The 27,437-nt window shown below is 43.1% G+C and overlaps 1 protein-coding gene across 1 annotated transcript; it reads right to left on the minus strand.

Moving 5' to 3' along the window:
- Positions 1-18,474: 18,474 nt before the first annotated feature.
- On the minus strand, positions 18,475-26,615 carry LOC135536759 (clarin-3-like). The gene is made up of 3 exons (XM_064963004.1): positions 26,064-26,615; positions 24,949-25,134; positions 18,475-19,122 (listed from the first exon to the last, which is right to left on the minus strand). Exons 1-3 carry the CDS (start codon positions 26,293-26,295, stop codon positions 18,845-18,847), a joined length of 696 nt encoding a protein of 231 aa, XP_064819076.1. The 5' UTR covers positions 26,296-26,615; the 3' UTR covers positions 18,475-18,844.
- Positions 26,616-27,437: the final 822 nt, after the last annotated feature.

Below are 27,437 nucleotides of genomic sequence, written 5' to 3' on the forward strand. Positions count from 1 at the left end.
CCATTATCACTATGAGAGGGGCGGGTAGCGTCGTGGTGACTGGGGGGGGGTCAACTGGGTTATGTAGTCTGACAAATTGTTCCGTAATTACACCACAAATAGGCCTCTATCGCCAACACTCCCAGAAGCCTTGAAGCAGGCGCCATGTCTCCACGTCTGTGGTAGACGATAGCGTGGTCTGTGAGAATCTGTATTGTTCCCTACACATACCTACAGAGCTTTAGAAAGCTCAGATTCACTTTGGTTCTGATAAGAGAACATCAAGACCAGGTCTTATAATACTCGTTCAGACATCTTGATCTGCATGAACTAAAACTACGTCTTCTCCTTCTCCTCCTTCTTCAATTCCTTCTCCTTCTTCTTCTTCTTCTTCTTCAACTCCTCCTTCTCCTCCTTCTTCTTCTCCTCCTTCTCCTTCTCCTTCTCCTCCTCCTGCTCCTCCTCCTTCAACTCCTTCTCCTTCTCCTTCTCCTTCTCCTCCTCCTCCTCCTTCAACTCCTTCTCCTTCTTCTCCTCCTCCTTCTCCTTCTCCTCCTTCTTCTTCTCCTCCTTCTCCTTCTCCTTCTCCTTCTCCTCCTCCTACTCCTCCTCCTTCAACTCCTTCTCCTTCTTCTCCTTCTCCTTCTCCTCCTTCTCCTTCTCCTTCTCCTTCTCCTCCTCCTTCTCCTTCTCCTTCTCCTTCTCCTTCTCCTTCTTCTACTACCATCACTCAGGCTGTAGATGACTGAAAGGTAAACGACGAACAGAAATAAACCTGTAGCTATATCAGACAACCACAAGCATTCCAGAAGGAACACGTCAAGAGGTATTGAGAAGCTGTGGTAATGTGTAGTGTTCCGTGTCATGACTGTCTGGTCTTTAATGTCTTTATCCTCTAAAGTGTCGGTGTGGGATTGAACGACTTCTCCTGGACAGATGATGGAGGTACGGAACCCTTCGTGATGACAACGGCCCCGGGGTTCCGTCGTAACCGCGGTAATGTCGTAAATTGCTCTTTTGGTCGTCGGTGACTTTGATTGACAGGTTCATGACAGTCGACGGCAAATCCCTTAATCCTTCCAGAACGTTCCCAGTGGGTTCCAACAGGAGGATGCTTGATGTACTTCTGCTACCACCTCTCTTCCTCTCATCTCATCTGGCTCCTGTAAAAGACACTCGACACACACACACACACACACACACACACACACACACACACACACACTGCTAGAGTCTTGACTAGTTGCATATTGACATGGGACACTTGCTGAGAGGTTTTATGAGCTACAAGGTTTATAAAGCCTGGGAATCCCTCTTCAATGTCTTGGGACTGAACATGTTGGAGATATAGTCTACTAACTCATATTATTGTGTGTGTGTGCGTGTGTGTGTGTGAACATGTTGGAGATATAGTCTACTAACTCATATGTGTGTGTGTGTGTGTGTGTGTGTGTGTGTGTGTGTGTGCGTGTGTGTGCCTGTCTCAGTTACTCTGTATAGTCTATGATGTATGGAGCCATGTAGAGAATTGTCACACCCCACTGACAGAATGGACTCCTCCCCCCTTAGCCTACAGACTGGACATTCATCACTCTGTCTCTCTCTCTCTCTCTCTCTCTCTCTCTCTCTCTCTCTCTGTCTCTCAATTTTAAGGGCTTTACTGGCATGGGAAACATATGTTAACACATGCCAAATCAATTTAAGTAGATAATAAACCAAAGTGAAAATACAAAAATCTGTCTCTGGTTGTAGATATGGAAGATGATCAATATTGGGATGGTTTTCGAATTCTTTGTGGATCTCTGTAATCTGAGGGAAATATGTCTCTCTAATATGGTCATCATTTGGTAGAAGGTCAGGAAGTGCTCTCAGTTTCTCTCTCATTCTGTCTCTCTGTCTCTGTCTCTGTCTCTCTCTCTCAATTCAATTCAATTCAAGGGGCTTTATTGGCATGGGAAACATGTGTTAACATTGCCAAAGCAAGTAAGGTAGATAATATATAAAGTGAAATAAACAATAAAAATTAACAGTAGACATCACACATACACTGAGTTTCTGTTTAAAACAATAAAGACATTACAAATGTCATATTTTTTGTTAAGTTTTTTACAATGTGAAATAATTGTCTCTCTCTCTCTCTCTCTCTCTCTCTCTCAATTCAAGGGTCTTTGTTCTGGGTCATCTGTTCATCTGTCAAAGCAAGTCTAGATAATATACAAAAGTGAAATAAACAATCTCTCTTCTCTGTAAACATTCTCTCTGTCTTTCAAAACAATAAAGACATTACAAATGTCATATTATATATATCTATGTTGTAACAATGTCAAATGTTCTGAACACTGGGAAAATAAATAAGCATCTGTCTCTCTGTCTCTCAGTTTACAATGGTGTTTTACTGGCATGGGAAACATATGTTAACACATGCCAAAGCAATTTAAGTAGATAATAAACCAAAGTGAAAATACAAAAATGTGAATATGGGTTGTAGATATGGAAGATGATCAATATTGGGATGGTTTTCGAATTCTTTGTGGATCTGTGTAATCTGAGGGAAATATGTCTCTCTAATATGTTCATACATTGGGCAGGAGGTTAGGAAGTGCAGCTCAGTTTCCACCTCATTTTGTGGGCAGTGAGCACATAGCCTGTCTTCTCTTGAGAGCCATGTCTGTCTACGGCGGCCTTTCTCAATAGCAAGGCTATGCTGTCTCTCTCTGTCTCTCTCTCTCTGTCTCTCTCTCTCTGTATCTTTCTCTCGCTCTCTCTCTCTCTGTCTCTCTCTCTCTGTCTCTCTCTCTCTCTGTCTCTCTCTTTCTCTCTCTCTGTCTCTCTCACTCTCTCTGTCTCTCTCTCTGTCTCTCTCTCTCTCTCTCTCTCTCTCTCTCTCTCTCTCTCTCTCTCTCTCTTAGGTGTGTCTTAGGGGACAGGCTAAAGTGGAGAAATGGCTGCAGGTGACTCTGGAGGAGAGGAGATCTTATCTGTTGTTAACAGAGGAATGACACCTTAATGGAACTCCAGGCTAGCAATTACCTCAGAGTTCTCCTCCCCTTCTCCTCCCCCAACCCTCCCTCCTCCTCTCCTCTATCCTCTCCTCCCCCCAACCCCAACTCAGTACTGACAAATTAAGATGAATTACACAGTGTGAGATAGCACTGTCTACCTGTCTGATATAACACAGTGTGAGGGGGACTGTCTACCTGTCTGATATAACACAGTCTACCTGTCTACCTGTCTGATATAGCACAGTCTACCTGTCTGATATAACACAGTGTGAGGGGGACTGTCTACCTGTCTGATATAACACAGTCTACCTGTCTGATATAACACTGTCTACCTGTCTGATATAACACAGTCTACCTGTCTACCTGTCTGATATAGCACAGTCTACCTGTCTGATATAACACAGTCTACCTGTCTGATATAACACAGTCTACCTGTCTACCTGTCTGATATAACACAGTCTACCTGTCTGATATAACACAGTCTACCTGTCTACCTGTCTGATATAACACAGTCTACCTGTCTGATATAACACAGTCTACCTGTCTACCTGTCTGATATAACACAGTCTACCTGTCTGATATAACACAGTCTACCTGTCTGATATAACACAGTCTACCTGTCTACCTGTCTGATATAAACAGTCACCTGTCTACCTGTCTGATATAACACAGTCTACCTGTCTGATATAACACAGTCTACCTGTCTACCTGTCTGATATAACACAGTCTACCTGTCTGATATAACACAGTCTACCTGTCTGATATAACACAGTCTACCTGTCTACCTGTCTGATATAACACAGTCTACCTGTCTACCTGTCTGATATAACACAGTCTATCTGTCTGATATAACACAGTCTACCTGTCTACCTGTCTGATATAACACAGTCTACCTGTCTACCTGTCTGATATAACACAGTCTACCTGTCTGATATAACACTGTCTACCTGTCTGATATAACACAGTCTACCTGTCTGATATAACACAGTCTACCTGTCTGATATAGCACAGTCTACCTGTCTACCTGTCTGATATAACACAGTCTACCTGTCTGATATAACACAGTCTACCTGTCTGATATAACACAGTCTACCTGTCTGATATAACACAGTCTACCTGTCTGATATAACACAGTCTACCTGTCTGATATAACACAGTCTACCTGTCTGATATAACACAGTCTACCTGTCTGATATAACACAGTTTACCTGTCTGATATAACACAGTCTACCTGTATGAAATAACACAGTCTACCTGTCTGATATAACACTGTCTACCTGTCTGATATAACACAGTCTACCTGTCTACCTGTCTGATATAACACTGTCTACCTGTCTGATATAGCACAGTCTACCTGTCTGATATAACACTGTTTACCTGTCTGATATAGCACAGTCTACCTGTCTGATATAACACAGTCTACCTGTCTGATATAACACATTCTACCTGTCTGATATAGCACTGTCTACCTGTCTGATATAACACAGTCTACCTGTCTGATATAACACAGTCTACCTGTCTGATATAACACAGTCTACCTGTGTCTGATATAACACAGTCTACCTGTCTGATATAACACAGTCTACCTGTCTGATATAACACAGTTTACCTGTCTGATATACCTGTCTGTCTGATAACACAGTCTACCTGTCTGATATAACTGTCTACCTGTCTGATATAACACAGTCTACCTGTCTGATATAACACAGTCTACCTGTCTACCTGTCTGATATAACACAGTCTACCTGTCTGATATAACACTGTCTACCTGTCTGATATAACACAGTCTACCTGTCTGATATAACACAGTCTACCTGTCTACCTGTCTGATATAACACTGTCTACCTGTCTGATATAACACAGTGTGAGGGGGAAGCCACTCCCTGTTCTAACTGACAGGAACGAATTGCAAAAATCGCTGAAGTTGGAGACTTTTATCTCCCTCACCAACTTCAAACATGTGCTATCTGAGCAGCTAACCGATCGCTGCAGCTGTACATAGTCTATCGGTAAATAGCCCACCCAATTTTACCTACCTCATCCCCATACTGTTTTTATTTATTTACTTTTCTGCTCTTTTGCACACCAATATCTCTACCTGCACATGACCATCTGATCATTTATCACTCCAGTGTTTTAATGATTAAATTGTAATTATTCGCCTACCTCCTCATGCCTTTTGCACACAATGTATATAGACTCTTTTTTTCTACTGTGTTATTGACTTGTTAATTGTTTACTCCATGTGTAACTCTGTGTTGTCTGTTCACACTGCTATGCTTTATCTTGGCCAGGTCGCAGTTGTAAATGAGAACTTGTTCTCAACTAGCCTACCTGGTTAAATAAAGGTGAAAAAAAAACGGTGTATTACTGTAAATATTGATCACATTCCGTGTTTACGTACTGTGTATTACTGTAAATATTGATCACATTCCGTGTCTATGTACTGTGTATTACTGTAAATATTGATCACATTCCGTCTCTATGTACTGTGTATTACTGTAAATATTGATCACATTCCGTGTTTATGTACTGTGTATTACTGTAAATATTGATCACATTCCGTGTCTATGTACTGTGTATTACTGTAAATATTGATCACATTCCGTCTCTATGTACTGTGTATTACTGTAAATATTGATCACATTCCGTGTCTATGTACTGTGTATTACTGTAAATATTGATCACATTCCGTGTCTATGATCATAAATTATGATACACTGAATGGTAATAATATAAGAACCCATTTTTGACCTCCTGTTTCAGGAAGTGATGTCACTGAGTTCTGCCCACTATATATATAGGACCTTCCACCCCCCTTTCTGTTTCAGGAAGTGATGTCACTGAGTTCTGCCCCTTATATATAGGACCTTCCACCCCCCCTTTCTGTTTCAGGAAATGATGTCACTGAGTTCTGCCCCCTATATATAGGACCTCCCACCCCCCCTTTCTGTTTCAGGAAGTGATGTCACTGAGTTCTGCCCCCTATATATAGGACCTTCCACATCCCCCCCCTTCTGTTTGGAAGTGATGTCACTGAGTTCTGCCCCTATATATAGGACCTTCCACCCCCTTTCTGTTTCAAGAAGTGATGTCACTGAGTTCTGCCCCCTATACCTGAAACCTTTATAGGACCTTCCACTGTTCCCCCCTTCTGTTTCAAGAAGTGATGTCACTGAGTTCTGCCCCCTATATATAGGACCTTCCACATCCCCCCCTTCTGTTTCAAGAAGTGATGTCACTGAGTTCTGCCCCCTATATATAGGACCTTCCACATACCCCCCCTTCTGTTTCAAGAAGTGATGTCACTGAGTTCTGGTTTATATATAGGACCTCCCTGTCCCCCCTTTCTGTTTCAGGAAGTGATGTCACTGAGTTCTGCCCCTATATAAAGGACCTTCCACCCCCCCTTTCTGTTTCAGGAAGTGATGTCACTGATGCTCTACTTTCCGGCTACCCGGATAAAGCACTAAATAAACTTCAGTTAGTGCTAAATACGGCTGCTAGAATCCTGACTAGAACCAAAAAATTTGATCATATTACTCCAGTGCTAGCCTCCCTACACTGGCTTCCTGTCAAAGCAAGGGCTGATTTCAAGGTTTTACTGCTAACCTACTCCCATTGCATGGGCTTGCTCCTACCTATCTCTCTGATTTGGTCCTGCCGTACATACCTACACGTACGCTACGGTCACAAGACGCAGGCCTCCTAATTGTCCCTAGAATTTCTAAGCAAACAGCTGGAGGCAGGGCTTTCTCCTATAGAGCTCCATTTTTATGGAACGGTCTGCCTACCCATGTCAGAGACGAAACTCGGTCTCAACCTTTAAGTCTTTACTGAAGACTCATCTCTTCAGTGGGTCATATGATTGAGTGTAGTCTGGCCCAGGAGTGGGAAGGTGAACGGAAAGGCTCTGGAGCAACGAACCACCCTTGCTGTCTCTGCCTGGCCGGTTCCCCTCTTTCCACTGGGATTCTCTGCCTCTAACCCTATTACAGGGGCTGAGTCACTGGCTTGCTGGGGCTCTCTCATGCCGTCCCCCTGAGGGGGTGCGTCACCTCCCTGCATCCCCCTCCCGGGTTGATTCACTGATGTGGTCATCCTGTCTGGGTTCCCCCTTGGGTTGTGCCGTGGCGGAGATCTTTGCGGGCTATACTCAGCTTTGTCTCAGGATGGTAAGTTGGTGGTTGAAGATATCCCTCCAGTGGTGTGGGGGCTGTGCTTTGGCATAGTGGGTGGGGTTATATCCTTCCTGTTTGGCCCTGTCCAGGGGGTGTCCTCGGGTGGGGCCACAGTGTCTCCTGACCCCTCCTGTCTCAGCCTTCAGTATTTATGCTGCAGTAGTTTATGTGTCGGGGGGCTGGGGTCAGTTTGTTATATCTGGAGTACTTCTCCTGTCCAATTCGGTGTCCTGTGTGAATCTAAGTGTGCGTTCTCTATTTTCTTCCTTCTCTCTCTCGGAGGACCTGAGCCCTAGGACCATGCCCCAGGACTACCTGACATGATGACTCCTTGCTGTCCCCAGTCCACCTGGCCGTGCTGCTGCTCCAGTTTCAACTGAACCGCGGCCCTAGGACCATGCCCCAGGACTACTTGACATGATGACTCCTTGCTGTCCCCAGTCCACCTGGCCTGTGCTGCTGCTCCAGTTTCAACTGTTCTGCCCCATTATTACCCCGACCATGCTGGTCATTTATGAACATTTGAACATCTTGGCCATGTTCTGTTATAATCTCTACCCGGCACAGCCAGGGAGGACTGGCCACCCCACATAGCCTGGTTCCTCTCTAGGGTTTCTTCCTAGGTTTTGGCTTTTCTAGGGAGTTTTTCCTAGCCAAGGTGCTTCTACACCTGCATTGCTTGCTGTTTGGGGTTTTAGGCTGAAGGTTTCTGTACAGCACTTTGAGATATCAGCTGATGTACGAAGGGCTATATAAATAAATTTGATTAATGATTGATTAATACTGAGTTTTGCCCCCTATATATTTTGACCTTCCACCCCCCACCTGGGATATGGAAGCCTGATGAAGACCAGCAGGGTGGAAACATTGTTAATAAATATCACCTGGGAACAAGAGCAGCACTGTGCATCGTTTTCCTTCCTGTTTACCATGAGTCTACAACTCCAGCACCTGAGGAAAGTACCAGGATGTACGTAATGTTCTCTTATACCTGAAACCTTTGACCTGGCTTTGTAGCTGTTCTAATGGCCCCTGAAGCTGTGTGTGTCAGGATGGGACTGAGAGGAAGAGTTGGCCTCTATAGCACACAGGTAGATTCATACATCATGCACCTGGTTGGTTTCTATACAGGTCCTCTCTTACCCTGTCCTGCCCCAGTGGTCTCCTGGTTGGTTTATATACAGGTCTTCTCTTACCCTGTCCTGCCCCAGTGGTCTCCTGGTTGGTTTCTATACAGGTCATCTCTTACCCTGTCCTGCCCCAGTGGTCTCCTGGTTGGTTTATATACAGGTCATCTCTTACCCTGTCCTGCCCCAGTGGTCTCCTGGTTGGTTTATATACAGGTCTTCTCTTACCCTGTCCTGCCCCAGTGGTCTCCTGGTTGGAGACTATATAGGTCAGGTCATCTCTTACCCTGTCCTGCCCCAGTGGTCTCCTGGTTGGTTTATATACAGGTCATCTCTTACCCTGTCCTGCCCCAGTGGTCTCCTGGTTGGTTTATATACAGGTCAGCCCTGTCCTGCCCCAGTGGTCTCCTGGTTGGTTTATATACAGGTCATCTCTTACCCTGTCCTGCCCCAGTGGTCTCCTGGTTGGTTTATATACAGGTCTTCTCTTACCCTGTCCTGCCCCCTCCCTCCCCCCTGCGTCCCCCTTCCCATTCCCTCCCCCCTGCGTCCCCCTTCCCATTCCCTCCCCCTGCGTCCCCCTTCCCATTCCCTCCCCCGGCGTCTCCCTTCCCATTCCCTCCCCCTGCCCTCCCCCTCCCTCCCCTGCCCCCCCCTGCGTCCCCCTTCCCATTCCCTCCCCCTAGCGTCCCCCTTCCCATTCCCTCCCCCTGAACATTTAAAACATCATCCATTCCCATTCCCTCCCCCTGCCCTCCCCCCCTCCCTCCCCCTGCCATTTTTGCGACCCCTTCCCATTCCCTCCCCCTGCGTCCCCCTTCCCATTCCCTCCCCCTGCGTCCCCCTTCCCATTCCCTCTCCCCTGCATCCCCCTCCTTCCCCCTCCCTCCCCCTGCGTCCCCCTGCCCTCCCCCTGCGTCCCCCTTCCCATTCCCTCTCCCCTGCGTCCCCCTCCTTCCCCCTCAGACCCCAGACGTCCCCCTGCCCTCCCCCAGCGTACCCCCCTTCCCATTCCCTCTCCACTGCGTCCCCCTCCTTCCCCCTCCCTCCCCAGACGTCCCCCTGCCCTCCCCCCCCTCCCCCTGCAGACCCCCTGCGTCCCCCTCCCCATTCCCTCTCCCCAGCCCTCCATCCTCCTGCCCTCCCCCCCCTCCCCCTGCCCACCCCCTGCCCTCCCCCTCCCTCCCCCTGCCCCCCTCCCTCCCCCCTGCGTCCCCCTGCCCCCCCCCCTCCCTCCCCCTCAGACAGACCCCCTGCCCTACCCCTCCCTCCCCCAGCCCCAGAACTGAGCGTCTCCCTTCCCATTCCCTCTCCCTGCTTCCCCCTTCCCATCAGACAGACAGACAGAACTCCCTACCCCCCATCAGTCCCCCTTCCCAGACAGACAGACAGAACTGAGGCAATCCCCCTACCCCTCGTCCCCCTTCCCATTCCCTACCCCCCATCAGACAGTCCCCCTCCCCATTCCCTCTCCCCTGCTTCCCCCTTCCCATTCCCTCCATCGACCCCCTTCCCATTCCCTCCCCCATCAGACCCCCTTCCCATTCCCTCTCCCCAGCCCTCCCTCCCCCTCAGCCCTCCCCCTGAGGTCCCCCTTCCCATTCCCCTCCCCAGCCCTCCATCCTCCTGCCCTCCCTCCTCCAACCCCCCTCTCCCTCCCCCTGCCCTCCCCCTGCCCTACCCCCCTCCCTCCCCCTGCCCCCTCCCCCTGCCCCCCCTCCCTCCCCCTGCCCTCCCCCTGACGTCCCCCTGCCCTCCCCCCCCTCCCCAGACCCCCCCTGCGTCCCCCTGCCAGACCCCAGAACGTCCCCCTCCCCTTCCCTCCCCCATCCCTCCCCTCCCTCCCCTGCCCTCCCCAACCCCCTCCCCCTGCCCTCCCCCCTGCGTCCCCCTGCCCTCCCCCTCCCTCCCCCTGCCCCCCCCCCCCTGCGTCCCCCTGCCAACCCCCAGACAGACAGTCGTCCCCTTCCCCTTCCCTCTCCCCTCCCTCCCCCTGAGGCTGGCCCTACCCCCCCCTCCCCCTGACGTCCCCCTCCCTCCCTCTCCCCAGCCCTGCATAGATAGGTGTCTGTTTCACGGTGCTGTGATGCGGGACCAGAGAGGATAGTGTTACAGAGATGCTATAGTCCTCTTTTAATCCCATCACAGGGAAAGACAGTGGCCAGGGTGCTGGGCTGGCCAGACTAAATCCCCCCCCTGTGTTTTATCTGCCTTGGAGTTGTCAACAGAGCAGTACGACAGAAATAGGATGCCAAGTATTTCAAACTACCCTAGTTTTTTTGAGAAGATAGTTAAAGCGATCTGTGCATTTGAATAACAGCATAAATACACCTATTTGCCTCTTGCATGTTTTAAAATGCGAATGACCACTGCTGCACATGCTGCCACTGATTTTAACAGATTAGATTATACTGTTTAGAGCGAGCAGGCAGCTCACGAACAAACAAGTGGAAACCAGGGAGAATGCAATGACTACAGACTGTGTTTGTGTATGGAATCTCTTCATCAGGGCTGTAACGGGTTTCTTCCACCTCCTTCACTGACGAAGAGGACCAGAAATGCAATGTGGTGGCCAGCTACGAAACATCTTTAATGATGAAGAACACGAACAATACAAAACAACAAACGACAGAAAAGACAAACAGCCCTGACTGGTGCAACAAACACAGAGACAGGAACAATCACCCACAAACACACAGTGAAACCCAGGCTACCTAAATAGGCTTCCCAATCAGAGACAACGATAATCACCTGACTCTGATTGAGAACCCCTCAGGCAACCATAGACTAATCTATACACCCCACACAACCCCAAGACAGAAACACACTACAAATAAACCCATGTCACACCCTGGCCTGACTCAATAATTGAAGATAACATAATAAATATAGACCAGGGAGTGACAAGGGCAGTAAACTACAGACTATGTGTATGGAATCTCTTTAGCAGGCCAGTAAACTACCTGGTCTCAGTTGAGGAAGTGAGCCGTCGTAGGAAGGAGACTAGAGCAGAACTAGTTTCAGTTGAGGAAGTGAGCCTTCATAGGAAGGAGACTAGAGCAGAACTAGTTTCAGTTGAGGAAGTGAGCCGTCGCAGGAAGGAGACTAGAGCAGACCTGGTCTCAGTTGAGGAAGTGAGCCGTCACAGGAAGGAGACTAGAGCAGACCTGGTCTCAGTTGAGGAAGTGAGCCGTCACAGGAAGGAGACTAGAGCAGACCTGGTCTCAGTTGAGGAAGTGAGCCTTCACAGGAAGGAGACTCGAGCAGAACTAGTTTCAGTAGAGGAAGTGAGCCGTCACAGGAAGGAGACTGAGAGCAGACCTGGTCTCAGTTGAGGAAGTGAGCCGTCAGTAGGAAGGAGACTAGAGCAGAACTAGTTTCAGTTGAGGAAGTGAGCCGTCACAGGAAGGAGACTAGAGCAGACCTGGTCTCAGTTGAGGAAGTGAGCCTTCACAGGAAGGAGACTAGAGCAGAACTAGTTTCAGTAGAGGAAGTGAGCCGTCACAGGAAGGAGACTAGAGCAGAACTAGTTTCAGTTGAGGAAGTGAGCCTTCATAGGAAGGAGACTAGAGCAGAACTAGTTTCAGTAGAGGAAGTGAGCCGTCACAGGAAGGAGACTAGAGCAGACCCAGAGGTTCTGGTTCTGACTACACGTTTGAACGCTCCAGGAAGGTCCATTTACTTCGTGCTGTTAAAATGTATCACTGGGGAAGTTCCCCCTCGGAGTAAATAGCTGGTGAAACAAGCCTAGAAATGTTTTCAGGGCCTGTGAGCCCACCCCCATCAGCAGCTGCTGCTGGCAGGGTAGGATCAGTAACAGAACAGATTGTTTTAAACAATAGGTTTTTGAAATAGGAAAATGTACACATACATCACACTCTTATGAACATTTAAAACATCATCCATTAATTACTTAATATATATACTTTTCTATTATTTTTGATTACATTTTTTTGGACCAATCACAAGTGGAGCATCGCCCCTCACGCTACCAACCCCCATCAGACCCTGTTGGCGGGACCCCACTGAGTTTGAACTATTACCTACAATAGTTATTTGGTGACATAATGACAAAACACACCTTGACAAGACAGCAGTAACCCATTCTAATAGACAGAACAGCATCTTTGAAGTGACAGTGAGCAGGCTGGTCAGCTACCAACCCCCATCAGACAGACAGACAGACAGACCTGAGACTGGCCAGCTACCAACCCCCATCAGACAGACAGAACTGACAGCTACCAGACAGACAGACAGACAGAACAGGCTGGCCACACCCCCATCAGACAGACAGACAGACAGAGAGACACCCCCATCAGACAGACAGACAGACAGACAGACAGACAGACAGACAGACAGACAGACAGACAGACAGACAGAGACCTGAGGCTGGTCAGCTACCAACCCCATCAGACAGACAGACAGACAGACAGACAGACAGACAGACAGACAGACAGACAGACAGACAGACAGAGAGACAGACAGACAGACAGACAGACAGACAGACAGACAGACAGACAGACAGACAGACAGACCTGAGGCTGGTCAGCTACAGACCCCCATCAGACAGACAGACAGACAGACAGACAGACAGACAGACAGACAGACAGAAGTGAGGCTGCACGGGTTCAGTGGTGAGAAAGACAAACAGCGTCAGGTGTAGACAGATGATTAAAGCAGCAGAACTAAAGGACTGACAAGGCAGTGTTTGTGTTGAGTCTCTCAGCTGGTCCTGGTATTGATCCAGTATTGGTTTGGATTGGTAATGATTGCAGGACGATGGCCTAATGTTGGGTGACTCTACACGACCTCACACTGGGGTCTGCTCACACCTCTCAGAAACAATCAACCCCACGGTATTATGTAACAGCAGTAGTTAATAGAATATACACAATGATACAACTTAGACATCACATAACCCTAAGCTAACAATAAACAATAAACCTAACCTTAAACCTAAACCTAACCTTAAACCTAAGCCTAACAATAAACCTAACCTTAAACCTAAGCCTAACAATAAACCTAACCTTAAACCTAAGCCTAACAATAAACCTAACCTTAAACCTAAGCCTAACAATAAACCTAACCCTAACCCTAATCCTAAACCTAAGCCTAACCCTAAACTTAACACTAGCACTAACCCTCAGATAACATGGTCATTTTTATCTTTTATTTTATTTCACCTTTATTTAACCAGGTAGGCTAGTTGAGAACAAGTTCTCATTTGCAACTGCGACCTGGCCAAGATAAAGCATAGCAGTGTGAACAGACAACACAGAGTTACACATGGAGTAAAAATTAACAAGTCAATAACACAGTAGAATAAAAATAGTCTATATACATTGTGTGCAAAAGGCATGAGTAGGTAGGCAAATAATTACAATTTAATAATTAAAACACTGGAGTGATAAATGATCAGATAGTCATGTACAGGTAGAGATATTGGTGTGCAAAAGAGCAGAAAAGTAAATAAATATAAACAGTATGGGGATGAGGTAGGTAGATATTGTGAATATGAATTAATTTGCATTTGCACTCATCATAAAGTTTACAATTTTGACATCACATAACCCTAAGCCTAAGCCTAAACCTAAGCCTAAGCCTAAACCTAAACTTAACCCCTAAGCCTAAACCTAACCCTAAGCTTAAACCTAAGCTTAAACCTAAGCTTAAACCTAAACTAAACCTAAGCCTAAGCCTAAACCTAAGCCTAAACCTAAACCTAACACTAGCACGAACCCTAGATAACATGGTCATCATTGTGAATATGAATGAATATTGCACTTGCCCTCAACATGAAGGTAAACTGAACACTCTAAGATTCAGTGCACGTATTCAAGTGTCTTGTCATTTTAACATCTATTTCTGATGTTAAAGGATCCAGATCTCCTCCTTTTCTGCGGTCCGAGTCTCCTGAAGTGTTTGAGCTCCTCAAGGAGAAGTGGTTCCTTTGATGTGTGTTAGAATGTGTTTAAAAGGCGCTGTGTGGCAGCTGAGAGGTGAATTGGAGCGTCGTGGATGAGGGACGCTGGGAAGGAAGGGCATGTACCAACAGACCTAGACCCTGAGTGATGGCGATGAGACAGGAGGATCATGGGTAATAGGACACCTCCTCCCTCCCCCCTCATCTCCCCTGTATCCTCCGTCAGCACAGTCATCCTAATCACAGCTGTGGAATCTCTCTTTAGGTTTATACTGAAGAACATGTCACCTCATCTTAGAGAGACAATCTGCCGTAGACACATCCATGTTTGGACTAATAAATGAATGATTTACAGGTAAACCCATTGATTCTAGAAGAATAGATCTGGTCAGCGGCAGGTAAACTAGCGGTTGGAACGTTGGGCCAGTAACCGAAAGGTTGCTAGATTGAATCCCCGAGCTGAAGAGGTAAAAATGTGTCCTTCTGCCCCTGAACAAGGCAGTTAACCCCACTGTTCCCAGGTAGACCCTCATTGTATATAATAAATTGTTTGTAACTGACTTGTCTAGTTAAATAAAGGTTAAAGTTAGTTCAACTGTAACACTCCATGAGAACCCATGATATCAGCGTTGTTTTACTGCAATATGCCAAAACAAAGGAAGTGCATAGCCTCAGAACACGGTTCAAACTATCATGTTGTTGTATTAGACAACCAGTCCTTGTATCTACAGCTCTGTCTAGGAAATGGACAGTGGTCACATTTCTCCGGACACATTACTCAGCTTTTTAGCAAAACAGTGGAGGGGAAAAGCCTTTGTTATTGTTCCAACTGCTGATTGCAGCTTTAAAGAATCTCTTCAGCAGGGCAGTAAACTACAGACTGTGTATTTGTGTATGGAATCTCTTCAGCAGGGCAGTAAACTACAGACTGTGTATTTGTGTATGGAATCTCTTCAACAGGGCAGTAAACTACAGACTGTGTATTTGTGTATGGAATCTCTTCAGCAGGGCAGTAAACTACAGACTGTGTATTTGTGTATGGAATCTCTTCAACAGGGCAGTAAACTATAGACTGTGTATTGAATTTCTTCAGCAGGGCAGTAAACTACAGACTGTGTATTTGTGTATGGAATCTCTACAGCAGGGCAGTAAACTACAGACTGTGTATTTGTGTATGGAATCTCTTCAGCAGGGCAGTAAACTACAGACTGTGTATTTGTGTATGGAATCTCTTCAGCAGGGCAGTAAACTACAGACTGTGTATTTGTGTATGGAATCTCTTCAGCAGGGCAGTAAACTACAGACTGTGTATTTGTGTATGGAATCTCTTCAACAGGGCAGTAAACTACAGACTGTGTATTTGTTTGGAATCTCTACAGCAGGGCAGTACAGATGGAATCTCTTCAGCAGGGCAGTAAACTACAGACTGTGTGTATGGAATCTCTTCAGCAGGGCAGTAAACTACAGACTGTGTATTTGTGTATGGAATCTCTTCAGCAGGGCAGTAAACTACAGACTGTGTATTTGTGGATTCATGTGTTCTTTTGTTTTCCTTTCTTGACATCGGGAATAAAATAGGGAGAAAGCTGATATTTCCAGAGACTGTAACATTCAACAAGGCTGTCCGAGGCATATTGATCCTTAGAATCAGGGGAAACTGGACCTGGTTAAGATGAAACGCAAGAGTGAACTTTAAAAGAGCTCTCTGTCGTCCCTGTATCGCGACACGTCATGCGCGGTGTGCTTTTCCAGTCATGGGGAAATGGCAGTGTGATGTGTGACGAGGTCCCGTGTCACTGGTTGTTCATCGACTGTGACACATTTCCTGCGGACCTTCCTGACTGGACTGGAGGTTTTACTTCTGGAGTGGAAGTGTACAATATTTGTGCCAAATTCAATGTAACATGTTTAAATGCAAGGTACCCATAAGAAGGAAGAAACCCCCAGCACGCTCTTGAAAGCTCCCACATACAATGTAATGGATCTCACAGACACTCAACAGGTTGACAGATTCACCAAAGCATATTGGCTATAATTCAGCTCGACACTGTAAGCAAAAACAGGGTGTCAGATTCCCCAAAACATATGGCTGCATTTCAGCTGGACACTGCAAACAAAACATCTAAGAGTTGAAACAGGAAGTACAAAACAGGAAGTACAAAACAACGTGTAAGGTAGACAAACCATTGGCTTGCCAACCTGCTGAAATGAAGATAATGATTATAAATGTTGTGTCACAGACAGAACAGTCATACTCCTTATTTTCACTGTGGAACAATCTCACAGACAGGTGGCAGCAGAGAGTCATGCTCCTTATTTTCACTGTGGAACAATACTCAGTCCCACAGACAGGTGGCATCAGAGAGTCATACTCCTTATTTTCACTGTAGAATAATACTCAGTCCCACAGACAGGATGGCAGCAGAGAGGCAGAGTTCTGATTTTCACTGAGGAACAATACTCAGTCTCACAGACACAGACAGGTGGCAGCAGAAGAGGCATATCTAGCTTATTTATTTTATCTGATTTTCACTGATGACATTTGTAACTTTATTGTTTTGAAAATGTGTGATGTCTACAGTTCATTTCACTTTATATATTATCTCACAGACAGGTGCCAATAAAGCCCCTTGAATTGAATTGAGTCATAGTTCTGACTGATTCTCACTGTGGAACAATACTCAGTCTCACAGACAGGTGGCAGCAGAGAGTCATAGTTCTGACTGATTCTCAATGTGGAACAATACTCAGTCTCACAGACAGGTGGCAGCAGAGAGTCATAGTTCTGACTGATTCTCACTGTGGAACAGATTGGGGAGTGTATTGTTGCTGCCCCCCAAAGTGACAGTACAACAAGGCCTTCGTTCACTTGGTGTGAAGAGAAATGTTTATAGCTGTTATTTGTGCTTTATTGATTCTTAGCATATGTGTTGTGTTTCTATCCTTTGTGTGTTGTGTTTTTTGGGTCCATTCTCTAAATACAGTATCTTCCTCATGTAGACATTTTGAGAGAGACTAAAATCCTTCCTGTAACCTAGGCGACACAGGCTGCATTTTACACAGACAGCACAATTCTGATTTACTTTTCACTAATTGGTCTTTTGACCTAACCGATCAGAAAAATATCCGATGTGAAAAGATCTGATGTAATTGGTCAAAAGATCAGAGTTGGGCTGCGTGTGTAAACGCAGCCATATAGTTCTAGTCTTTTTTTTTTATAGATAACTATACCAGTGATGTCATAGATACTGGAACTCAACCTGCCGATACATGTAGGTCAAAGTGTATTTTCCAGCATCAAGGTCTTTAACGAATTCATGTTCCTTAAATGAAAGATAGCCTGGAGCGTACAAAACATTAAGAACACCTAATCCTGATATTGAGATGGAACGAGCAGGCGTTCTTAATGTTTTGTACGCTCAGTGTCAACCCCGGTGATTCTTAGATGCTTCGTGTGGTTCAACTGTCGTATCCCAGCCGCATTCAAAATATCCGCTTGTTTTACCCATTTGTTTTGTAAACAATGGAAATGTAGATTAAAGGCTGTATAGCCTTAAAAACATTGATAAAAATATCATCTTGATATTTTTTCCAACAGGTCAGTTGACTGAGAACACGTTCTCATTTACAGCAGCGACCTGGGGAATAGTGACAGGGATGAATGAGACAATTGTAAGCTGGGGATGACTAGGTGGCCAGGATAGTATGAGTGTCATGGGATCTTTAGTGACCTCAGAGATTCAGGACACCTGTTTAAAGTCCCATTCAAAAGACAACACCCTACACAGGGCAATGTCCCCAATCACTGCCGTGGGATATTTATTTATTTTAGACCAGAGGAAAGGGTGCCTCCGACTGGCCATCCAACTCCACTTCCAGCAGCATCTGGTCTCCCATCTAGGGACTGACCAGGACCAACCTTGCTTAGCTTCAGAAGGAAGCCAGCACTGGGATTGCAGGGTGCTATGCTGCTGGCTATATCATGGATGGTGAGTCCTTGTAATTAAAGCTCTAATGCATGAATTTGAGAGGGAGACATTCCTGTAGCCCCATCTTTCAGCTGTTTACAAAATCAACGGTAGGGGTGGTAGGTTTGTTATTTGTTACAATTGCAGATTGCCCCTTTAAGCCTTCACGAGAAAATCCAAAATATCCACACGGTTTATTATTAGAATTGACATTTTAGGAATATATATTATGATGTATTTATGAAAGAAACCAATGTATTGTCTTCTGGTATTTAAAAAACAACAACTATATAGTAGTGTAATCAACTTGCTGTATACTTCTGCTTTTAGCGAAACACACCATTAACCTTATGGTATTTTACAAAGCAGGCAGTGTCATTTTTTAAAAAGCATTTTGAACTCAATTGGATCGTAAATGTCAGCTATTCATAAATATATAAACAGAAAGCAAGAGGAACATGGAGTAACGCTGAAACGGGGTGATCTGAGTTAATTATATATTAGCCTGTGAGATATGTTATAAGAGCTCGGATCGGTCCTGGATCCTACACGGCCATTTCAAGGACACTGAGTTTTACTACCCAACACAGTGTCAGTGGCAGTCTGTTCGGGAGATGTTGACGTCGGGATCTTATGAATCTGTATCCTGACGTGTCTGTATACATTAATACATCATGATCTCTTTAGGAGCGTCCTCCGTGGGCCTCTGCTGCTCCTGTCTGTGTGTGTAGGCAGCGTGCTCAAACAGATACACCAGGAGGATGGCCAGCAGACTCAGCACCATGTAGGGGATCAGCAGGAAGTATCCCACCTGGAACTCTGAGGTCTTGTCCTTCAGGTAGACTGAAACGCTTCCCACGTCGTTCTTGACCAGGTCTTCAGACATTTCGGTCAGCTGGACGTTCACTACGTACAGGATGAGCACCAGGAAGGAGATGCACGCTGGGACAAAGACCAGAGAGGAGGTTAAAAAGACTGCTACTACTATTAGTACTACTACTACTACTACTACTACTACTACTACTATACAGGATGAGCACCAGGAAGGAGATGCACGCTGGGACAAAGACCAGAGAGGAGGTTAAAAAGACTACTACTACTATTAGTACTACTACTACTACTACTACTACTACTACTACTATACAGGATGTACACTAGGAAGGAGACTGGGACAAAGACCAGAGAGGAGGTTACTACTACTATTAGTACTACTACTATTAGTACTACTACTACTACTACTACTACTACTATTAGTACTACTACTACTACTATTAGTACTACTACTACTACTACTACTACTGCTACTACTATTAGTACTACTACTACTACTACTACTACTACTACTATTAGTACTACTACTACTATACAGGATTAGCACCTACTGGGACAAAGACCTATTAGTACTACTATTAGTACTACTACTACTACTACTACTATTAGTACTACTACTACTACTACTACTAGTACTACTACTACTACAGGATGAGCACCAGGAAGGAGATGCACGCTGGGACAAAGACCAGAGAGGAGGTTAAAAAGACTGCTACTACTATTAGTACTACTACTACTACTACTACTACTACTACTACTACTACTACTACTACTACTACTACTACTATACAGGATGAGCACCAGGAAGGAGATGCACTGGGACAAAGACCAGAGAGGAGGTTAAAAGACTACTACTACTATTAGTACTACTACTACTACTACTACTATTAGTACTACTACTACTACTACTACTAGTACTACTACTACTACTATTAGTACTACTACTACTACTACTACTACTACTACTAGTACTACTACTACAACTACTACTACTACTACTACTACTACTACTACTACTAGTACTACTACTTCTGCTACTACTACTACTAATACTACTACTATTAGTACTACTACTACTACTACTACTATTAGTACTACTACTACTACTGCTACTACTAGTACTACTACTACTACTACTGCTACTAGTACTACTACTATTAGTACTACTACTATTAGTACTACTACTACTACTACTATTAGTACTACTACTACTACTACTACTACTACTATTAGTTCTGCTACTACTACTACTACTACTACTACTACTGCTACTACTATTAGTACTACTACTACTTAGTGCTACTACTACTACTACTATTAGTACTACTACTACTACTACTATTAGTACTACTACTACTACTACTACTACTATTAGTTCTACTACTATTAGTACTACTACTACTACTACTACTACTATTAGTACTACTACTATTAGTACTACTACTACTACTACTACTACTATTAGTACTACTACTATTAGTACTACTACTACTACTACTACTACTACTATTAGTACTACTACTATTAGCTACTACTACTACTACTACTACTATTAGTGCTACTACTATTAGCTACTACTACTATTAGTACTACTACTACTACTACTACTATTAGTACTACTACTATTAGTACTACTACTACTACTACTACTATTAGTACTACTACTATTAGTACTACTACTACTACTACTACTACTATTAGTACTACTACTATTAGTTCTACTACTACTACTACTACTATTAGTACTACTACTATTAGTTCTACTACTATTAGTACTACTACTACTACTACTACTATTAGTACTACTACTATTAGTTCTACTACTATTAGTACTACTACTACTGCTGCTGCTACTACTACTACTACTACTACTATTAGTACTACTACTATTAGTACTACTACTACTACTACTATTAGTACTACTACTATTAGTACTACTACTATTAGTTCTACTACTATTAGTACTACTACTACTACTGCTGCTACTACTACTACTACTACTACTACTACTACTATTATTATTACTATTAGTTCTAACACTACTGCTATTAGTTCTAATACTATTAGTTCTACTACAACTACTATTAGTTCTACTACTATTAGTTCTACTACTACTACTATTAGTTCTACTACTACTATTAGTACTACTAATACTGCTACTACTACTACTACTACTACTATTATTACTATTAGTTCTACTACTACTACTATTAGTTCCACAACTATTAGTTCTACCACTATTAGTTCTACTACTATTAGTTCCACAACTATTAGTTCTACTACTATTAGTTCTACTACTATTAGTTCTACTACTACTACTACTATTAGTTCTACTACTACTACTATTAGTTCTACTACTACTACTACTATTAGTTCTACTACTACTACTATTAGTTCTACTACTACTACTATTAGTTCTACTACTATTAGTTCTACTACTACTACTACTACTACTACTATTAGTTCTACTACTATTAGTTCTACTACTACTACTATTAGTTCCACTACTACTACTACTATTAGTTCTACTACTACTACTACTATTAGTTCTCCTACTATGCGTTTTACTACTACTACTATTAGTTCTCCTACTATTAGTTCTACTACTAATACTATTAGTTCTACTACTATTAGTTCTACTACTACTACTATTAGTTCCACTACTATTAGTTCTACTACTACTACTATTAGTTCTACTACTATTAGTTCTACTACTATTAGTTCTACTACTACTACTACTATTAGTTCTACTACTATTAGTACTACTACTACTACTGCTGCTACTACTACTACTACAACTACTACTACTACTACTACTACTATTATTATTTCAATTAGTTCTACCACTACTGCTATTAGTTCTACTACTATTAGTTCTACTACTACTACTATTAGTACTACTACTACTGCTACTACTACTACTACTACTACTATTATTACTATTAGTTCTACTACTACTACTACTATTAGTTCTCCTACTATGCGTTTTACTACTACTACTATTAGTTCTCCTACTATTAGTTCTACTACTAATACTATTAGTTCTACTACTATTAGTTCTCTACTACTACTTCTACTACTACTACTATTAGTTCTACTACTATTAGTTCTACTACTACTACTATTAGTTCTACTACTATTAGTTCTACTACTATTAGTTCTACTACTACTACTACTATTAGTCTACTACTATTAGTACTACTACTACTACTAGTTCTACTGCTACTACTACTACTACAACTACTACTACTACTACTACTACTATTATTATTTCAATTAGTTCTACCACTACTGCTATTAGTTCTACTACTATTAGTTCTACTACTACTACTATTAGTAATACTACTACTGCTACTACTACTACTACTACTACTATTAGTTCTTACTATTAGTTATACTACTACTACTATTAGTTCTACTACTATTAGTTCTTCTTTACTACTACTATTAGTTCCAAACTATTAGTTCTACTACTATTAGTTCTACTACTACTACTACTATTAGTTCTACTACTACTAAACTATTAGTTCTACTACTACTACTACTATTAGTTCTAGTTAATACTTTACTATTAGTTCTACTACTACTATAAGTTTTGCTACTACTATTAGTTCTACAACTATTAGTCCTACTACTACTACTACTATTAGTTCTACTACTATTAGTTCTACTACTACTACAACTACTACTATTAGTTCTACTACTATAGTTCTCATGAAGTGGAACGACATTTATTGATATTTCAAACATTTTTAACAAATCAAAACTGAAACATTGTACATCTTTTGCTGCGATTACAGCTGTAAGTCGCTTGGGGTATGTCTATTCAGTTTTCACATTGAGTGACTGATTTTTTTCCCATTCCTCCTTGCAAAACAGCTCGAGCTCAGTGAGGTTGGATGAAGAGCATTTGTGAACAGCAGTTTTCAGTTCTTTCCACAGATTCTCGATTGATTCAGTTGCCATTCTACTACGACAAATCTCTGTCCCAGTCTCAGGTATTAGTTCCACTACTATACTACAATTTTCCATTTACTACTACTACTACTATTAGTTCTCCTACTATGAGTTTACTACTAGCTACTATTAGTTCTCCTACTACTTTTTAGTTATCTTTAGAAACTACTATTAGTCTTCCTAAACATTAGTTCACTATACTACTATTGTTCCACTGGACTATTAGTTCTACTACTAGCTACTATTAGTTCTAGAGTGATCTATTAGTTCTATCTACTGATCAGTTCTACTACTACTACTACTACTTTAGTTCTACTACTACTTGGTAGATTGCAGTTCTGATACTCCTTCATTACTATTAGTTCTTGCACAGTGCTATTGGGAGTTCTACTGCTGGGAAACTACTTTAGTTCCAACTGCGCTTTAAACTACTTACTACTACTACGGACCTGCCTGGTATTAGTTCTTCACTGCGTTTAACGGACTATTAGTATCTACTACTATTAGTTCTATTATTACACTTCTACTATTAGTTCTACTACTAGGTCAACTACTATTCAGAGTTCTTCTGGAGAGAGTTTGCTGCGCTGAATAATTTAGCACGCCCAATTTTTCAGTTTTTGATTTGTTAAAAAAGTTTGAAAATATCCAATACTACTACTACTATTAGTTTTATTTGTTAGTTTAATACTATTAGTTCTCCTTCATGATTAGTTCCACTTACTACTTACTACAGTTTTATATCTTTATGTTTGAAGAAATTCTCGCAAAGTTCAACTATTAAGGCACTGTAGTTCTACTACTACTACTATTAGTTCTACTACTACTACTATTCGTACTACTACTATTAGTTCTACTACTATTACTACTACTACTATTAGAACTACTATTAGTTCTGTTACTACTGCTACTATTAGTACTACTACAACTATTAGTTCTACTACTACTACTACTATTAGTTCTACTACTATTAGTTATACTACTACTATTAGTTATACTACTATTAGTTATACTACTACTATTAGTTATACTACTACCATTGGTTATACTACTATTAGTTATGCTACTATTAATTATGCTACTATTAGTTCTACTACTATTAGTTCTACTACTACTACTATTAGTTCCACTAATATTAGTTATACTACTACTATTAGTTCTACTACTATTAGTTATGCTACTATTAGTTCTACTACTATTAGTTATGCTACTATTAGTTCTACTACTATTAGTTCTACTACTACTACTACGATTAGTTCTACTACTATTAGTTATACTACTATTAGTTATACTACTACTACTATTAGTTATACTACTACTATTAGTTATACTCCTATTAGTTCTACTACTACTATTAGTTATACTACTATTAGTTATACTACTTATCCTAAGATTAGTTCTACTACTATTAGGTCTACTACTACTATTAGTTCTACTACTACTATTAGTTATGCTACTATTAGTTCTACTACTATTAGTTCTACTACTATTAGTTCTACTACTACCACTATTAGTTCTACTACTATTAGTTCTACTACTTATCCTACTATTAGTTCTACTACTATTAGTTCTACTACTACGATTAGTTCTACTACTATTAGTTCTACTACTTATCCTACTATTAGTTCTACTACTATTAGTTATACTACTACTATTAGTTATACTACTATTAGTTCTACTACTACTATTAGTTATACTACTACTACTATTAGTTATACTACTATTAGTTCTACTACTTATCCTACTATTAGTTCTACTACTGTTAGTTCTACTACTACGATTAGTTCTACTACCATTAGTTCTCCTGCTACGATTAGTTCTACTACCATTAATTCTACTGCTAGCCTATCTACTTAGTCACAAAGAGTTGTTCCATCATTGATCCCACAAACTTCAGGTGTGCCGCTGATGGGCTGGCATCTTTTTTTTTTTGCTTGATTGATTGATTGAACGAATTGATGTGAACTTTATTAATCTTACCACTGCCAGAGCTGCATGTGTAGAGCCCTATGGGTCCCATGTACGTCTGGTAGGGGTTACTGACACTGTTGTACAGCGTGATGAGGATGCTGCCAGCAGAGCAGAGCAGACACAGGGCCAGGAGGGTGATCACTATGCCATGGAGGATCTGAGGAGCTCCACCTGTCTCTGCCAACTTCTCAAACACTGCACAGGCAGACCAAGAACAGTCAGGTTAGCAATATACACTAGTATTATGGTGAGTTCTACCACTACACAGGCAGACCAAGAACAGTCAGGTTAGGAATATACACTAGTATTATGGTGAGTTCTACCACTGCTCAGGCAGACCAAGAACAGTCAGGTTAGGAATATACACTAGTATTATGGTGAGTTCTACCACTGCACAGGCAGACCAAGAACAGTCAGGTTAGGAATATACACTAGTATTATGGTGAGTTCTACCACTACACAGGCAGACCAAGAACAGTCAGGTTAGCAATATACACTAGTATTATGGTGAGTTCTACCACTGCTCAGGCAGACCAAGAACAGTCAGGTTAGGAATATACACTAGTATTATGGTGAGTTCTACCACTACACAGGCAGACCAAGAACAGTCAGGTTAGGAATATACACAAGTATTATGGTGAGTTCTACCAAGGGCTGAATTGTGGTACAGATATCTTAGCACCTTTTGTTCCAAATAGTTTTCTATCTAGAACCTAAACGGGTTATTTTCGCTGTCCCCATAGGAGAACCCTTTGAAGAATCATTTTTGGTTCCAGGTAGAACCCTTTTGGGTTCTATGAACAATCCTTTCCACAGAGAGTTCTATGTGGAACCAATAAGGGTTACCCTAAAGGCACAGCCGAAGAACCCCTGTAACGTATACGCTGGGAGTCGGGACAGCAAGTTCTGGGGGAGTGAATTTAATAAATAAATGAACAAAACGAGAAACACAAGTAACGTACAGACATGAAACACAATAAACAGAAACAATAACATCTAGGGAACTCACACTTACATTGTTGCATTATTACAGTATGAAGTCAACGTTATTGTTCTAGAACGTTAACACAGCCCCTTTCTGCACACGTATAGAGGGACAGTGGTAGAACACGATTAAAATTTACCTTGAATTGGCTTTTCACCTCCGAACACCGGACAAGAACCTCTGGCGATCGCCCCATTGAAAAGCTCATATGATATATTGGCGGAGCCGTTGGTGAAAACGTTTTCAACTCCAGAGCAAAGCATTTTGGAAACGGCCCATTCTGTCGACATCCCATAACCTAAAATCGCCACGGACACCGTAGTAGCCAGCGCGCTACCCAGAAAATGCAGAGCCTTCTTGGTGGAGGGCATTGTCACAATATTCCAGCCACACCGATGAAGATGAAGACGTTCTGTAACTCTTCGAATCAGCTTCAATAGCAGAGTAGTAGGCTGTAACCATCTACCCTTCTGGTGTCCCAAAGACAGGATAGGAGTTACAGTCCACTGAGAGGACAGGTGTGACGGTCTGAGGAGAGGACAGGCGTGAGGGTCTGAGGAGAGGACAGGCGTGACGGTCTGAGGAGAGGACAGGCGTGAGGGTCTGAGGAGAGGACAGGCGTGAGGGTCTGAGGAGAGGACAGGCGTGAGGGTCTGAGGAGAGGACAGGCGTGAGGGTCTGAGGAGAGGACAGGCGTCTGAGGAGAGGACAGGCGTGAGGGTCTGAGGAGAGGACAGGCGTGAGGGTCTGAGGAGAGGACAGGCGTGAGGGTCTGACGGTCTGAGGAGAGGACAGGCGTGAGGGTCTGAGGAGAGGACAGGCGTGAGGGTCTGAGGAGAGGACAGGCGTGAGGGTCTGAGGAGAGGACAGGCGTGAGGGTCTGAGGAGAGGACAGGCGTGAGGGTCTGAGGAGAGGACAGGCGAGACGGTCTGAGGAGAGGACAGGCGTGACTAGCTTGTAGGTTATAAAACACCTCTAGATTATGAAAGTGAACTTTAGTCAGGGAAGAGAGAGAGAGAGATGGTTGTCATAGAGCTGATAACGTATTCCCAAACATCGTAAACGGGAGAGGCATCTGACTAATACCAAAAGGGGACATAAATATACCCGAGGACTGAGTGCTCAGCATGTGGCGTAGTTTGTTCCAAATGAAGAATTAAAGGTTCAACCGTTTATTCCACATAAATAATTGTTAATAAGCTCCAACACACCTTCAGGCATCATTACATGTCTTTAACCAGATAGTCAATATCAGTCTCTCATTGTTATCACAAACTAGGTGGTTCCAGCCCTGAATGCTGATTGGCTGGCAGCCGTGGTATATCAGACCGTATACCACATCATGTTTTTACCGCTCTCATTGAGTTGGTAACCAGTTTATAACAGCAACAAGGCACCTCAGGGGGGTTTGTGGTATGTGGCCAATATACCACGGCTAACGGGTGTGTCCGGGCACTCTGCGTTGCGTCGTGCTTAAGAACAGTCCTCAGCCGTGGTATATTGGCCATATAC

Source organism: Oncorhynchus masou, unplaced genomic scaffold (assembly GCF_036934945.1).
Source record: "Oncorhynchus masou masou isolate Uvic2021 unplaced genomic scaffold, UVic_Omas_1.1 unplaced_scaffold_660, whole genome shotgun sequence".
Lineage (NCBI taxonomy): Eukaryota > Metazoa > Chordata > Actinopteri > Salmoniformes > Salmonidae > Oncorhynchus > Oncorhynchus masou.